This window comes from Populus nigra, chromosome 13, assembly GCF_951802175.1.
Source record: "Populus nigra chromosome 13, ddPopNigr1.1, whole genome shotgun sequence".
Lineage (NCBI taxonomy): Eukaryota > Viridiplantae > Streptophyta > Magnoliopsida > Malpighiales > Salicaceae > Populus > Populus nigra.
Window position 1 is genome coordinate 4,043,484 of NC_084864.1, and position 18,672 is coordinate 4,062,155.

The following is an 18,672-nucleotide window of genomic DNA, read 5'->3' on the forward strand; positions in this document are numbered from 1 at the left end:
CAAATTGTTACGCCTCAAGGCAATCCATGCAAATCTGAAATAGTATTAGAGAATAGTATTTTTCATGTCTAGCATTTTTTGCGCTTGGTAGTAGTCTTGTAGAGTAGAGGTTTGCTTGCAAGTTTTTGGAGTACCAAAAAGTGGTGAATACGGAACAGCTAGGGCAGCGGTGCAATTGGATTTTGATTTAAAAAAAAAAATTGTTTTTTATATTTTTTATTGTTTTAATATGTTAATGATAAAATTAAATTTTAAAAAATAAAAAAATAAATTATTTTAATATATTTTTAAACAACTAAGTTTTTTATTATTACCGTTTTCTATTTTTTATATAAAAATATATCAAATTAAACACATTTCTTAAAATCATAACCAAAAAAAAAATGCAGTTTGGTACCGACATGGTAAGTAATAATGGCAATTGATTAGGATTAGACAGAGAGTCATGAACACATCTCTCTCTCTCTCTCTCTCTCTCTCTCTCTGGCATTACTTCACTTCACAGTAATGCAGATACGCAGTGAGTGCATGTCTTGAAAGATTGAAAGGAAGGAAGAAAGGAAAGAAAAGAACTCATCTTCTGATTTGTTTTCAAATCGGACGTGTTGAATCTTGTTTTTATCCCCTCCAGTTGTGAAAGCCTTAAATTTACTACTGCTATGTAATCTAACCTGGTTTTATTTTTATTTTATTTTATTTTATTATTATTATTATTATTATAAGTATCTGGGTTAGTTTACGTCTATCTTGATTCATACCATGAATTTTTAAGTTAACAATCATATAAATCTTTAATGTTCCTGAAATTTATAAAATTCAAATTGATAATCTTTAAAAAACATATCTAAAATCTAACTAGTTAAACTATATCTCTAAAAATTAAATTAAAAAGATGATAATTAAGGAGATTGGAATTGTGTTGTTAAAAACATAGTCATGGAACCGACCTTGGCCATGCTCGATTGGAATTCTAAAAAAAAAAGTTAAAATAATTTAAAATAATATTATTTTAATTAAATATTTTAAAAAGTTTTAACAAAAACTAAGTCGGTGGGGCTTTTTTAGCAGATCAATAAACCAAATATTTTTTCTTTTCTATTGTTTTTTCTGTTAAACTAATTTAAATCCTGAGTTAACTAGATTTTAAATTTAGATCAATCATAGTTTTACAACTATGATTAAAAAATCAATAATTTCAAACTTCATTGGCCAGAATGTTGACATGGATTCTCGCTAGGTTATCACTTAGATGTTACCCGCATCTCTCTTCTTTAAAACACAAGGGCTCGGCTAATTAACTAGACTCAACTTTCAATAGCAATTGTTATTACACATTTCTTAGTCCTGATTTAGGATTTTAATTGAAAAAAAAAATCTTTATTGTTGGATTGATTTGTGGTTTATGGAGTAAACTTAAATTTATTATTTTATTTAAAATAATGATATTTTAATTTTTTAAAATAATTCTTAGTCCTGATTTGGCTGAATATAGTTTGGTCAACTAAGTTGAGGGTCAATCTATTAAAGTTATTTTAATTGGTCAATACCAAAGTTAATTTATATAAGACCGACTTGAGTCATACTTTATATCATGGATTTATCAAATAAGATAGGCAAATTTAATAATTGTGCTGAATAACATCAATTTAATACAAAAGCTTTTAGTCCATACACCATTTTAGTGTGCAATTAATGATTTGCTGTGTATTTGCTCACTAGTAAAGTTTTTAAAACTATGGTTGCATTTAATTCTACACTGCTCATCGCGGAGTTATGGGTTCAATTAATTAAATATTTATAGAAATAAAAAATTAACTATTTAATAGATAGCCTAATGATAAGAATTTAAAATTAAAGGGTTTGCTCTCCTTGTGATTCGAGAGTCCTGTGGTTACTAATATAATGATCATTGAAGATTTACATGGTCGTTAATTTCAGAATCCATAAAATTAGTCGTGATACGCGCAAACTGTTCCGCATACCCACGTTAATCAAAATAATAATTATTATTATGTATAGCAAAGTGGTTACAAAAAGAAATTACATTAAATTCTTTTCTCTTGTAACCTTCAACACCGTATGAAGAAGATGAAAAATGGCAGCGATTTCGGGCACGCTAGGATACGTGGGGCTTCTACTACTCACTTCCATTGCAGTCTCACGGGTCATGCTAGTGTGTTTATTTTATTGTATTTTTAATTTTATTATCCTTTCATTGAAAGTTTCAATTAATTTTAAAATATATAAGGAATAGTTTTCTTTTAATCTTGGAATCTCGTCGTCCCTGGTGATAAAACAAATAGGAAAACAGGGGGGGGGGGGGGGGATGGACTGCCATTTGTGCCATGCCCAAACAACAAAGAATGGCATTCCTACCATTTGAGCCATGCTGTATCGTTCCTACTCTTAGTGTTCTTCGAGGCCCTAAACAACAAACCAGGCCTCGTCCAATCTCGTGTAAATTCTCAAGAAGTCTAGCGATTAGTACACACCATAAAGTACAGATACTATCTCCAATAAAATTAGTATGAAGTTGCACTCTTCTATACTTACGCACGAGTTATTAATGTGATGTTATTTTTTTTTATTAATAGCTATTTTTTAACACATCTCCTTATAGGTCATCTATTTTCTTGTTAATGGCCATCTTCTCTAACCTTTTTTTCTTAGAAGACGCTTACTTTTCACCAACACTTATCTTTCACCAACTTGTCTTCTCAAAAAAAGGATAAAACACTTAACAACTCATGTTTTCGGGTTATATATAAAGAAAATCAATTGTTTTTAATTATTATTTCATTCTTCACAAGATAAGATCATGTGATCGTGGGATACACTTTATATTACCAAATAAACATAAAATTTCTTCAAAAAGATTATATAACCACATGTCCATGCAAGAAAAGGGTAATATGCACTTGAGGTCATGGTGTAGCGGTCCTGGCAGGGAATTTCCTTCCTCTAAATTCAGACTCATTCCTTTTTGTATATGTTTGTTATTTTCATGGTGTCTTACCTGTTCACTGGACTTGTATGGTATTCAATGGTTCCATAAATTAATCGTACTGCGTGTAAATTGATCCGATCATCCCGGGTTATAAAAAAAAAAAAGGTAATCTATCATACAATTTACTAATTAAAACATTAAAGGGTAATTCATTCCGATACAGAACTAGTTTTTGTAGAAAATATAAAGCCTAGGGAAAATAAATACATTCAAGTCTAGATACTTTAGCCTAGCCCGTAACCATGGAAAGACCAGTCCAAAATGGACACCAACTAATTAAATCCCATCCCCCCCAGTTTAATTTCAAATCCTTTTATAATACAAGAACTCCAAGCTGAAACTCAAGCTTTAACTATTCAGCTATAATCTTGATACCATTAAATTAAGAAGTTGAAGTGATAATGAACATATTAATCTTTAGCGCTTTTAATCTGATAATTCAAGTTATAAATTTAAAAAATTAACTTGTAATTATGTTATTTATTTATTTATTTACTGTCATCATTTGATATTGATTCTTTTAAAAAAAAATTATGAATTTTTTTTCTTTTTCAATCCAATCATCCAATATCATGACTTAGATAGTAGGTTTAGAAGGGTAAACTGGGGTTGACTTAATTCTAATTGTCAGGATTATATGTTTTTTTATGTTAACTCGAGTTGATTTATAATATATTTTTAGGTTATTTTTATTTAATTTTATCATTTTATATTTAATTTTATCATTTTATATTTAAACTGGGGTTGACTTATTTAATTTATAATATTTATTTAATTAATTTGTGTTTATGTTATTTATTTAATTATTTTTTTCTCCTGTCATCATTTGATATTAGTTCTTTTAAAAAAAAATAGATTTTGTGATTTTTTTTTCAATCCAATATTATGACTTGAATAGCAGGTTTGGAAAAATAAATTCGGGTTGATTTAGTTTTAATTGTCAGGGTTATAGATTTTTTATGCTAACTCAAGTTAACTTGTAATATATTTTTAGGTTATTTTTACTTAATTTTATTATTTTATATTTAATAAGTTGTGAATTAAATTATATTATTTGTTTTTTAAAAAAAAATTCTTAGGTTCGAGTCAAAATCATGAATTTGTTTTCTCTAAAACAAGTTTATATTATCTAACCATTATTTTTATGTAAAACAATTATCTGACCCTGTAGTGAATCACATGTGGCTATTGCCTCCCAGCCGCGGAACCCTGATATTGAAAAAAAAAAAAGACTTGGTTAGAGGTATATAGAACGAGACATCATTGCGCTACGACCCTACAAAACACCTCTCGAAAAAGAGGGAGGAATTAATTAATTAGACAAGACATTTACAATTCAATCACTTTTTTTATGCCGACAGTTTTTCACTTTCATTTGGTTTTTTTTTAAATAAAAAAAAATTAGAGTTAAGCTCTCTATCATTTTGAAGGAGAACAATTTAACCATCAAATCTAGAAACGATTTGTGTGGGTTCCTCGATGCTTAGAACACTAAAATATCAAAAGCATGAACTAAAAATCCAACTCTCTCATATTGGCTATGAGACGTCATAAGCCTCCCATCCTTGCATCACTTGTGTCTTGTTTAATTCAAAATAGATATTTTTATTAAATTATTAAATTGATGAAAAATTACTTCTAACATTTTACATTTTATAGTATTATCAAAATTGTATTTGTTTTTCGAGTTTTAAAAATTTATAGTTTGTATCTTATGTCAATAAAAAAATATATCAAATCAAACAAAAAAACTCGTTACTAAAATTAATTTCTCACACTGGTTTTATGATTTAGTGTAGTTATCTCTTCTCGAATCTCTCTCACACAAGTTTTATCCAGATCTAGATTTAAAATGACAAAACTCATTTCTACATCTCAATGTAAAATTCAAGATCTCTATTATATAGTTTGGTAAAAATGGATATCACCAATATCTTTTATTTTTCACAAAATCAAATATAATAAACGATTTCTCATAGAATTTAGCATCACTGATATGCGTGGAGGAGACAAACTGAAGCATGAAAACCAGAAAGTAATAAAAGGAAATGTAATAAGAAGACAATTGATGGATCGATAGTTTTTGCACTTTTATAAAAAATAAATTTTGAATCTAAGCCCTTGTTTAGAAGGTTTAAAGACAAGACAATAACTCATCGATAGATAAGTGGGGCTTGAGTCCATACCTAACATCACAATGCTTGGTAGAATGTCAAACCCAAATGATATGGGTTTAACTTGTTTCTAGGTCTAACATCTTTAGACATAGCTATAAGCCGAGCCCAAACAAGAATAAATCTAGCAAGCTTCTAGAACCAACGTCTTTAGACTTGATTACGTATCAAGCTCAATGGAGTGCAAGTTGGGTGAGCTGTCAGACCCAACTCCTTTGGGCTTAGCTATATGTCGAATCCAAGCAAACATGGGTCTGGCAAGCTTCTAGATCCATCGTCCTTGGACTTGGCATTGTGTTGAGCCTAAGTAGATATGAGCCTGTCGAGTTGCCACATCCAACGCGCTTGAACTTAGGTGTGCGTCTAGCCCCATTAAACATGGGTCTCACGAATTGCCAGACCCATCGCCCTTAAGTTTGGCCCGCAACCAAGTCCAATTGAGCATGAGTCTAGCTACCTTTCTGATCCATCAACATTGAGCTTGGCTACATCCTAGGTCTAATTAAGCATGGGTATGACGTGGTGTCAGACTTGACACCATTGAGCTCGGCCACGTGCGAAGCCTAAATGGGTTTGGGTTTGGGTTTGGTTTTGGTTTATTTCCATAAATGGGCTTAGGTTTGGTCTACTGTCATACCCATTGACTATGGGTTTGGTAATGTGCCAAGTACAAAGGGCTAAAAGCCTAGAGATCATTATAGGCCTCATGTTAGGCTATAAGGCTCCATTGATTTATTTCTATGACTTTTAACGTAAAATGCTAATGTCTCAAATATTTTTTCCCCGTCCCCCATTAATGGTTATATCAAGGATATTTATCTCTCATCAATACATGTGTAAGATATCTTTGTCTCTCATTAATGCTTGTGCAATAGATATTTATTTCTCATTAATGCCATTAGAGCAAAATTACACTTCAATCCCTCCACTCAAACAAAAAAATAAGATTTATGGGCTGTAAATACCTTATGAATTATCTAGAGAAGAGGTTCATAGTCTCTATTCTCAACAAAAAAACCTTCTCAATGTTAGAACATTTTAACGTATCAAAACTAAGAACAAACACTTTTTGTTTTTAAGAATAACTGCTCATTCTTTCATTTATTGTAACTATTTGCTTAAAGGTCACCGACTTTGTCATTTTGGGGTTTCCAAATCCCACCAAAGGTGTTGGGTTCCCGAATATCACACACAATAGAAATAATAAAACAAAATTATCTAAGAGTCTCTATGATCCTGTTAGACAAATCTAGAGTTATTTAGGGATTTATTATCTAAAAATATGATCTTCTTAGGCTTTGAATAATTCATTCAAGGTTGGGTTGTCGCACACTACAAGTCGTTCAATTGTTTAACCTCCAACGAAAATCCACACGAACTACCAGTGAAAAATCTCCTAAATTCCTATTTAGCACACAAGAATTGTTATGCCTAAAGTGTTAACTCTTTATCCTGTGACTTACATAGTTTTTGATCTTACATAAAAATTTATAAAAAATAAGAGGCATAACTTTATATTTATAGGGAATCCTAAAAACTCTATAAATGGCAAAATATTCATTTGCCCCTTAAATGATATTCATATATTATTTAAGGATAATTTTAAAAATTTAATCAATCAAATCCTTACTTGATTATTCTAGGACTAGAATTATAATCCCTGAATTAAATATATTCTAGTGCTTAATTTCTAAAATTATTTTCAATCAAGTTACAAATAATTAATTATCCCAGTTTAATTTTTTACTAATGGTTTTTAATGTATATAGCTCATTAGGTTCCTAATATGTTGGCCCAAATATAAATTACAATTCTAAATAAATAAAATTAAATAAATCAAATAATTTAATTTATTATCAATTCAATAATTGATTAATTTATATTTGAAGATCAAGTACACTTTCTAGCAACATGTCATGATCCATCAAATATTAGGAATGTCATAAGTGATTTGATTTAAAATTTTAGTGACCGATTTCTCAGTGTAATTATTATCTCTTCATCAATAATATTTTGATTTAGATATTTTAGCATGGAGTTTGTCTGCCATGTCAAATCATATTTGTTTGCAACATTATAGTCATTGATCCTTTGAATAAGATTCGAAACTCTTTTCAAATCTCATTCCACCTTGCACAAGGATTTAACAATCAATTCTACTTGAGAATATATGGAACATTTTCTCTAATTCACTTAGGGTGATAAATCATATCTTGATCACTCAAATACCTTCATATAATTTATGTTATATTCAATGTTTGCCCATTTGCTACCTTTACCAAAATAATATGTAACAAGACCAAAACATAACACTCTCTATATATAAGATAACTTAGTGATCTCAAGTCTAAGGATCATTTGCACAATTGTCATGTGAGCCTTTCCATAAACATATGTGATATCTCTATATGGAATTTTCATGCAAGTCAATTCAATATACATGTCTTATGATAAGCACTTACATATTAATTATATGTATCCCTTATATCTCAGCTTATGAGAACAATTGCTTCATTTCATAAAGAAAAGAACATAATATGCATTAGTCTCTACGACTCTAATAAATATCTAATATTTAAGAGAACATCGACCATGAACATTTTAGAAACAATACTTTGATGCAATATGAATCAAAGAATTATAACAACTTTATAATTTCCTTTGCAAATTATTCTTATCTCATAGACTCTATCTTTACTCTAGATTCATATATCAAATATTAGATTCATTAATCTAATTTTATATGAATATTAAAGATAAATTAAGCTTTTATTAATAATAAATATATATTTTCATTAATTTAATAATGTCAGTGTAACCAAATGATTGGTTATATGGCATATTAAACTAACAAAAAAGAATTTTTTTTGCAGGATATAAGTTTTCTACAACAAGCTACAAGTTCCATAAACAATAAAAAATAAACAATAAATATAATTAGCACATAATCCAGCCGCTAAAATACCTATTCCTAATCAATTTAGACTTTAAAACATCATCAATAAAGAAGAATCAAAGCATACCGGAAGTAAATGATGTTGAAACGGTTATAGAATCTCATGATAACAGATTCAGTAAACAAATCTTATTTGGAAAACCCAGTTTGGGGAAAGGAGGTTCGGATCTTGCAGAGATGGAGTTGAAACATACTAGTATTATAGCTCTGTTTGTTTGCTGGAAAGTAGTTTCCTTTTAGAAAATAAATTCCGGAAAAGTGAATTATTTTTCGATGTTTGGTAGTGTAATGAAAAATAAGTTGGAAAACATTTTCCAGTGTTTGGTTATGTCATGAAAAATGAGCTGGAAAATAACTTATTAATGTTTTATTTTTTTAAGTTTATTAAAATAATGATGAACAAATCTTACAAATTAAAAAGTTGAATGATAATGAAATTGAAAAAAAAATATAATTTCATATATTATCTCAAATAAAATAAATAATAATCAAAATAATAGAGATCAAATCTAAAAAATAAAAAAATTGAAAGATGAAGAAATTAAAATAATAATAATTAACATTTCATAAATTATTTCAAATAAAATAAGTAACAATCAAAAGAATGAGGATCAAATTTGATAGATAAAAAATTCCAATTAAAAAATAATAAGGAAAAAGCAAATAACAATTATAAAAATAAAAACCAAAGTTGATATAAAAATTAAATTCTAAGGGATGAAATTGAAAAAAAAATATTCAAAACAAAATATATATAGCAATCAAAAGTTTGAGAACGAAATTTGATATAATCAACAAATAATATGATATTTCTAAATTTTCACAACTTTTAGAAAGTGTTTTCCGCTCAAAATAAAAAAAAAACACTTTTCTGGAAACCAAACCAATTTTTTCTTTGACCAGAAAATGTTTTTCGTTGATTAAAAAGTGTTTTTCATTGATCAAATTTCTTAACAATAAATAAACACAAAAAAATTTGAAAAATATTTTCTTAAAAATTACTTTTCAAAAAACAAAGATAGTCTTAAACATTACTTCCTTCCTTCCACTTGTGCAGCAAAAACAAGCAACGATTGTTGCTACATCTAAATCTTCTTCTCTTTTGTCCACTTCGTTCCCCTCTTAAATGATTATTTGTTACGAAGACTACTTTTCTCCCTTCCTTTGATTAATGGCTACCATAAAAGTTAAACTCATCATTTTGTGAATCTCTGAATGTGTTTGTGTAATACGATAAGCTTAAAGTAAAGGTATCAGATTACAAGATTACTTGATGCTCAATTGCCAGCATCATCATATTCATGACGACATATTGCCTGGACCCATTATTGGCTGCATCCTAGTTCCTTTGGGGTGGAATTTCAACATCGTATCCTCGCCAAAAAAATCTCTACACATGTATCAAACTTCAAATTCTGAGAGCCAAATGGGAAAAAAGTTAATTAATCATACCAGCAAGTACCTTGGATTTGAAAATCATGGATGCCGATAGGGACAACCATGATGATCTCCGACACCAGGAGTTGATGAGAATACTTCTTGACAAGAATAAGGAGTGTAATCCTGCATAAACAAAAAGAGTGCACTTTTTTAGACAGTCATGATGCACCAACAAATGAACATAAAAGAACTAAAGACACAAAAAGTCAATTCACCAAGAATTATATCAATCACGGAATTGAAATTCTTAAGCTACTAAATTTCCGAATCACAATCATTTCATAATTCTTCTTCATTGTATTCTGGTGCATAGTCTCAATCTAACCAGTCTAGCACGACAATGACGACGCATCTAGATGATGGTGATGGGCTAGACATCTTACTGTTCTCTTTCCTTCTCTTCCATAATTGTGGCGAATGCTGTCTGCATATTCTTTGTCAAACCTCTCAGCTCCGACCTACAGAAAGGGGAAAAAGATATAAAGATGAGGAACATTATTGATTAGCATTTGATTTCCATGCACCAAGAGATCATATTTTTCGTATGGCACCTTTGAAATTGCATGTTCATGTAAAATGCTAGTTATGGAGAGAGATTACTAGACATCTGCCCTCCTTCTGCTAATTCATCATAAAACGCAACTTCCTAACATGCACAGTGAAATATACAAACAGCAACATCTATAAGAAATTGGTAGTTAAATTGACACCACAATCTTGCACATATTCGTGTAGATTATACTGAGCTACTAACCTTTTGGGAGAACTCTGCTTTCCAGAATGCAAGAGCATCATCTAATTTCAATCCTACACCCTAACATGCAGATAAAGGAAACACGTTACCAATTTTCAAGTGTAGCGAAAAAGGCTAAGGAAAACATTTCAACGACTTCTACACAGCTCTTTCTCAGATAAACAAAAGAAACGAAGACAAAGCCAGAAGGGAGTTCGTCATGATGTAAGAAGTTATCTTTCTTTTTAGTTGCATTGGCATGAAGATATAACATCTACTTGGCGAACATGTTTGGTTTGATAAGAACATGCAGTACCTCAAGGGTAAATATCATCATGTATAGCAGGAAAACATGAACTTTCTTTTATAGCATTAAATGTGAATTAGCCTCCTCTTCATGAGAAAGTTGATAGGGTCTTATGAGTAGAAAATGAAACTCTCTTTCACATGAACATGTTTGGTAAAAAAAATGACACCTGCTAATTTATATACTTTAGAGACCCTCTTGTGAGCAGAGTAGCAGATGCAAAAGCATGGAGGGTAGTGTGGAGACAGTGGAAACTGGAATGACAATAGCATTATTGTATTATTTTCTTGTTTTTACAGCTTTTTAGTAGTTGTTTGGTAGATCTACGTGGTTTAAGAATGTGTTTGAAAACGTGATTGAAATTATGTTTTTTAAAATTTAAAAAAATTATTTTTAATATTAATATATTTTTTATAAAAAAAAACACTATAAACTGGAATAAGTAATCTGCCACCTGCGAGACCCAAGAAATCTAACAAGCATATACGTGTGAAGTTTTGGGACTTACTGCGGAATTTAAATAGGTTAATTATAAACTTAGTCCCTAAAGTTTATCAAAATTATTTTACTAGACCATATAGTATCATAAATAGTTACATGGTTTCTTATCTCATGTTCACCATCATCCTCTTTCATTCTTCTCTAATCAAACCTCACCATCTTCCCTACATCTTTTTTTATTATTATTATTCCGTTTTTCATTAAAAGCAAAATGAATTGAAAAGGAATGTGGAATTGATGGAGGGTCTAAATTAAAAGTATTATTTATTATTTATTAGTTAATATTAGAATATATATATATATATATATATATAATAACAACATATATTTAAAATGTTAATATAAAATATCATTCATTATCCAAGAATTATTTATTAGTTAATATAAAATAAAATAATAACATATATATATATATAATGTAAAAATTATAAATGTGTTGTATATATATGTTTATTATGTTAATATTAGAATATGCATATATTATTTTTTTCACGACCATATAAAGCCAGAGAGTCAGGCCAAGCTAGTCCTTCCAATTTTCCAGACCAAGATAGAGACAACCCAGACCATCACTCCACAAGCCCAGAACAACCAGGAAAAGCTACAAAAATTTACTACTTCAGAATGAGAGATATTTGGTTAATGTTGATGGCCAAGATTTTGAAATCCTGCGAGGGCCCAAAACGAAACTTCGAATGATTAGATACGCTAGGACGACTCGAGGGTGTAAGCACGGGGGAATCCTCCGATTCCGATGCCGGGATTTCTTTATATTTTTGAAGGCATCGATAGGTAGTGGACAGGAGAGAAGAGAGATGCAAGTCTCAAGGCTTGCCCTCCCGAACAGCAATAATTATAGATCCTTGGCCATTTAGTGACTTCACGGCATGCCATATCGAATAGTGCCATGGTGCTCCGGTAGCCCAAGTAGCTGACTGAAATCACTTTACTGTTTGGATTGAATAATGTTTTTCTCATCACAATTCACAGGTCTTTTACCCACCAATGCTTGAAAACAATTAAGAGATTGCATTCCCTGAATTATTTCAACTTTGTCAACATGTTTTACCTCGTTGCACTGTAATTTATACAACCATTTAAGTATTCACCCTGAACTTACTACAACTTTCTCTAGAGCAAACAGTGTTTTGAGTTGATGCCAAATCCATGGCAACAAATGCATGGAACTGATTCAAAAGCAATGCGAAAGCTCCTCAAATAATGAGATACCGATGTTATAAAATCAACAATAAAGGGGGGGAAATCTAATTAGATCAGTTCGATTCCAAGTTGACAAACAAGTGACTATCTATGGTATAATTACATCTTATCTGTTGGTATTTCCTATAATGGAAGGAATGAAGGTTGCCCCAAAGAATTTGGATGAACGTAGAAATCTGCTCAAAGAAAGAAGGTAAACTGAAGCTAAAGATTAGGATCTCTACACTACCCTCCGTACCTTCATGTATAAAAACAAATATCCGCAAACAGGTCAAGAAGCGGTGAAGGTAATGGTTTAGTACTTGCATCAGCTTTATCATGTGATGACGTCAAGATCTGCCGAATCATGATGTATTATTACGCACAAAGGCTGGTTGAATTGAAAAAAAAAAGAAAAAAAAACCTACCTGTATAGAACTGAGTCTTCTCAGCTCAAAACACCAGAGCCTGAATCGCCTTCAACAGGGAGATTCAGGTCAGGTAGCAGAAAGGAAGGCTTCGTGCCTTCATCCTCCTGTAATGGGAAAGAAACATTGTGTGGCAACATTGAATATGTGGAATCACGGGCTACTTTTGTTTCCTGAGGCTGGATTGAAATATCATCTTCTGATTTAACAGCAGCTGGAAGTACCTCTGGTCTTTGCTGTGATAGAAAATCAAGCTGCAAGGAAAAAACAGAATGACCGTCATCTTATTGTTGGTGTATTACCAATCTACATCCATAGCCATTCATGGAGGAGCATTAAATAGAGGAATAAAATAGGCAGAAAATATAACCTTAGTTCATGCTGCCAACTTGTCAAGAAAAGGGAAAAAGGAAAAGAAAACAGGAAAGAAGCAAACAAAACTAAACATAGCAAAGCAGTTGTGCAATCTCAAGGCCCTGTCTATGTGATGTGACATAGGTATAATTGTGCATCAAGCTTCTCTAAAATATGTAAGAGTTGTAACATATGACAGATCTTTTATTTCTAGCTCAAAGTTAATAATAAAATGCACTTGCATGATTGCATGCAAAGCAAACAATTATTACAGGCTAAATTCACTACTTCTTTTGACTATTGTCTCCATTTATCCACCTCACGACTAAAAAATTCAACAAACAGGTTGTGATGTGGAAATTAAAGAACAACATATAGGATATACCCAAATATGATAACCTTTAAGCCCTACCAGATGCCTTAGACAGGGAACAACCAGCCAACCATCAAACATGGATAACCAAGGAATGCATAAATGATTAAATTAATATTAATAAACACAGAAACACATGTAGAGTTTATATTGTAGGATAGATAATTTGTGTAAATTTTATATGCAAGGTTCACTGTCTAATTTATTTACATACAAACTGTTTGATCATTCTAATATTTAATCTCTATAAGAACTACAATACCAGAATCAAGAAAAAATGAGAAACAATTATTAGGATTGTCAAAAAGAAATCAGTAGAGTTTCAGGAAAGAGGGAAGGATGTAACATGTCACACGAGCATTTCAATCAGTTATGAACGGTCACACAACTTATTAAGCCAGTCAAGTACAAAAACATATACAGAAGAACAGAGTGTGTGTTAATTTAGGGATAGCAATATACTTCAAATTGCTACAGAGCCAAGAACGAAATTTCTGAAACAAAAGTAAACTTTTTAAAGGGAAGAAAAAAACAAGAAATGAGAATGAGTTTGAAAGAACAATAGGTTCACCTTCATTCTCTTCAATCTTTCATTTGTGGCTCTCTCTGTCTCTACAGTCACACATAAGGTTGCCAATTTCTGATCATGAATGAAGCACACAATAAATATTAAAATTAACACCAAATAAGTGCCTCACAAAGCAAAGATGCAGGAGAACAAAGCCAGGTTTCAAAACTAGTAAACTAATGGAACATACGTTTTTCAAACGTCTTCTTTCCTTCAATAGCAAACCCTCCTCCTCTCTAAGCTCAACTAAATTCTGCCAGCAACCAAACAATTTAAAACACCATGAGATAGAATTCCAAAATATTATACGCGTATTAGACAAGGCAATGCAAAGGATAATTATTTTTTTAATGTCATCATACATCCAGATTGGATATTACTTGACAGCATAAGTAATATTGTCACATACAGAACCACCTACATCAGTTGAATGCTTGCCTTTAGTTTTTTAAGGGTGATAGCAAAACAACAATAGATGGACAGAAAAGCTGGTTTAAAGCTAACTCAACCACTAAAACCATTTGCCAGACTCAGATAGTTTCTAGAACCAACTAAAAAGATTCTAAAACACCCATAAAGAAATTGATCAAAACCAATGCATGCATCACTTTACATGCAATATAAGAAACTTGTATTACCTTCTTCTTTCTTGACCTCTTGGTGGTTGGCGTTTCACTTGTAACGGCAACCTGATACATGAACCAAAATGAGACAGCCTTAGTTAACAGACTTAATATTTTGCTGCCAGCCACATAATAAATAAAAAGGAGAATACGTAAAAGATTACAGTTATCTGTACACAAGCATGTACTATGTATGCATACAAACATGCATGCATGCATGAGTCAAATCAAGTTACTTTCCGCGTTTCAAGAATATCATTCATGATCATGTAAGAAACACTCTTTGCTCGGTTCCCTTTGAAGGGGGGCATGGAAGCGCTACATTCTATTCTATCCGAATGCCAGCTACTGTGAGTGTCATGTAAAACACAGACATGCACGCACAGCAACCATGACCATTCACATTCAATTCATTGACCCACTCCATGCTTTTCGGTAAGAAACAAATTTCTCCTAGCGTCTAAAATGCAACACAAAAGGAGGATGATAAAAATAATATACAGTTTTTATTTCTCTGTTTGCTATAAGGGTATGCTAGTTATACTATAAGGTTTTTGAGCTAGGAATATCAATATACCAAATACCAAGCATAACCCAACAGGTCAGCTTATATATACCATAAACTTGGTTCAATGTGGTCCCCACTTCAAGACCAACCAATTTGCCACCTAAAAGCATCACACTTTCCTCTTCATTTCAGCCGAAGGATTTTCATTTTGAAAAAGACATTTATTTGACCAAGAAATTCTTACCCTTTTTAGACCCCCACCGAACCCTAAGATGACAAAAAAAACAAAGAGAAAAGCTATCAAAACAGCCTGTCACTTGCTACAAAACCCACAACCCAATCAACAATTTCAACTCTGTCACAAGTTTTAAGCCCAGCTAGATGCATGTCTGTCACGTGAGAAAAGAACAAGATTTTTGTTTTAGCGCCCGCAGGAAGTGGGAAACTGCGGCTACACACACCAAATCATATCTCCAACAAAGTGCGCACAACCACTAACACTATCACACCTATTTCGCCACGAAAACACGCCACCCATAAAAACAGCTGCGCCTGCTGCTGCCGCTGCCGCTGCCGCCTCCACTTTCCATGATGACTAAACTGCCCTTCATCGCCATGTCACATAAAGCACACTGAGTTTGACTATGAGTAATGTCAGTTTCGTCATTTTACATATCCGTATCCAATCCATGTGCATATCCATCCCTCTACGTCTATGGTTACTAACCCGACAACTATCTTAGATTCTGGAAGAAAACTCGTTGACAAAAATGCCCTTCAAAAAAAGGGTATTTTCGTACCTTTAAAAGGCACCCGAATGGAAGTCGCACTCTCTCCTTCTAAACACAAGAATATAAAAGTGAAAGAAGGGCATCTCAGTCAAAATGACTTGAAACGGTGAGATTGTTAGCCGGAGAATTTACAGACCCTGGTGTTCATATTCATGAAGGATCCCATGGGCAAAATCAGTATTTAAAATAAAATAAAAAAGAATTCCTAAACCGTAACTGAAAGAAAAATAAATATCACGTTTTCAAAGGGCAATCTCGTCCCACTGAAAAAGAAACAAAAGAATGCCACCAGGAAACCACCGAGACCAACTCACCGTGTCAGAAAGAAAGAAAGAAAGCCAAACAAACCTTAGATCTCGAGGTGGCAAACAACTTAGAGGGAAGACTAGTTGTAGCTTCATCAAAACCGTCGCCACCACCGCTGACGGAGGTGGCACAGCTAAAAGAAAGCGGAGTGGTAGGACTAGCATGAGCAGAGGAATCAGAACCCTTTTTCCTCCTGGTCATCAATACATGCTTAGAAGAAGAGCGTCGTTGTCTAACGCTCCAGTCCACACTCAAAGCCAGAACGGCTCCTTCCTTAACCAAATCCGGCGGAAAATGACGTCGTCGACGTGGTGCAGGGAGTGGCTCTGGCTGGTTCAGCTTTAAAAGTAGCTCCACCACCAAACTGTCATCGGTCATAGCTACTTGAACCCACTCGTCTTCTACGGTCATATTGCTTCGGTGTTAGTGTCTTCTCTGCTCCCCCTTTATCTTCTGTGGTTTTAGAGAGAGAAAGGGAGGATTTTAGAGAGAGAGAGGCGGGATCTTCGTGTGTGAAGAAAATGGAGGTTGCAAGTGGTGTCTGTTGACAATAATAAGGTGGTTAGCAGCACTTTCTATATTTTTGTTTTTGTGGATTATTTGCATTTATTGTTTGTTTTTATTTTATTTATTTGTGTGAGTAAGTGTTTGATAGAAGGATGGATGGATCGTTTGTTTTTGTTTTTTTTTTAAGTGGGCCCAGTAAGGGTGCAGATGAAGCAAACGTGGAAGAACTGGTTAGGGTTTTGGTTCTGTACCGGTCCGGATTCGATGAAGAAATAAGGGGGGAAAAAAGAAAATATCAATTGACCCGTTAAAAATTCAAGTTAATTTGATGGTCCAGCCAAAATTTAGCTCTAAACTCGATATTGTTTAAATTTTTTAAAAATAAAATTAAAGAATAACTCTTTCATGACTTAAATCTTACTCGATTATGGTTTGGTGGGTGAGAAAAAAACTGAAAAACCGATTAAACCGAGAAAACCAGAAAAAAATAATCAAAAAAGTCAAACCGTAAAAAAAACCGATTAAAATGATTAAAATTTTAAAAAAATCAATTGGTTCGGTTCGGTTTTAGTTTTATACATCTAAAACCGAAAAACCAAATTGAACCCAAACCGAAAAAAACCAAAAAAAATCGAGCCAAACTGAAAAACCAAGTTAAACCGGTTTGAGCCGGTTTTTGTCCTAAAAAAACTTAACAGAACCGAAACCGGTCAGTTTGAACTGATTTCTGTTCGATTTCGATTTTTTTAAACAAAATTCAGTTTAATTATTTTTTTTAAATAAAAACCGAACGTAATCTAAAATAATAACCACTAGCTTCGGGTTATTATTATAAGAATTGATATGGGTCAATGTGATCTAAAGTTTTATATTAGAGCTCATTTAGATTGGCTAAAGTTAGTTTAAATTTTGAAATTTTTATAAATTTTTAAGATAATACTGTTTTGATAAAAAGAATTAGGATTTTTCAATAATATTGTCTAGATCAAGTTACAAGTTAATTAATTGAATTGGCTTAGTTCTTGTAACTAAGATCTGAGATTGGAGGAGAATGGATGTTTTTTTTTTGTTTATGGAACCTTATTGAAAGTATTGCTTTAAATTCATCATAATGTAAGAAGATCTTTTTGTGTATATCAATGAAAATTCTACCGTTATTAAAAAAAAAATCTAACTCCTTTTTATGTTAACCTATTAATGAGTCTTTATCTTTTTTTTTTAATTTTTAATTTATAAAATTGTAAAATTTAAAGCTATTGAAAAAGACAAGATTTTGACTATATTTAGTATTGTATTGCAATATATTTTTAAAAAATATTTTTTTCATGAAAATATATCAAAATAATTATTATAATGTTTTTTCAACTAAAAAATAATTTTAAAAAACATTTTAAAATAAAAATTATCATACTCTCATACACTTATTTTTATTGAAATAGTAGGGTTTTTGTTATGTCTATGTAACTACAAGTGCAACACTTTACAAAGATGATAAAATCATAATATTCAGATCCGGCCTGGTTCAAGGCTCGGGTTCTGGATTTTGATTGGGTCACCGGGTTGTTCAGGTCAATTCTTTTTTAAAATCAAAATGATATTGTTTTAGTAAAAAAACAAAAACAAAAGTCAACAGGTTGCAACCGGGTCTTGCTGGGTCAACCCGCCAGGTCACACTGGGTTTTTCCTTCCCTATTATTTCTTCAACCCTGTCCAGTTTCAATCCCGGGTCGACCTGTCGGACCGGGCCGGGTTTCAAAACTATGAATAAAACAATAATCAATTCTAGAGAGAGAAGATTGAAAGCTTTAAAGCTATAAAAGTGTTTTTGTTTTTGGATTTTTTTTTAAAATGATTTTGATTTGAAAAAATATTAAATTAATATTATTTTAATATTTT

General features: G+C 31.8%; 1 protein-coding gene across 2 annotated transcripts; it reads right to left on the reverse strand.

Annotated features, from left to right (window-relative positions):
• Nucleotides 1-12,329: 12,329 nt before the first annotated feature.
• On the reverse strand, nt 12,330-16,879 carry LOC133670911 (uncharacterized). Of its 2 annotated transcripts, XM_062091512.1 has the most exons (6): nt 16,312-16,879; nt 14,680-14,730; nt 14,232-14,294; nt 14,045-14,113; nt 12,747-13,000; nt 12,330-12,675 (listed from the first exon to the last, which is right to left on the reverse strand). In XM_062091512.1, the coding sequence occupies exons 1-5, from the start codon at nt 16,678-16,680 to the stop codon at nt 12,767-12,769; spliced, it is 786 nt and encodes a 261-aa protein (XP_061947496.1). In that variant the 5' UTR covers nt 16,681-16,879; the 3' UTR covers nt 12,330-12,675; nt 12,747-12,766. The 2 variants fall into 2 exon arrangements, with proteins under 2 accessions (XP_061947496.1, XP_061947495.1); XM_062091511.1 differs by having other exon boundaries at nt 12,330-13,000.
• Between the last annotated feature and the right edge of the window lie 1,793 nt (nt 16,880-18,672).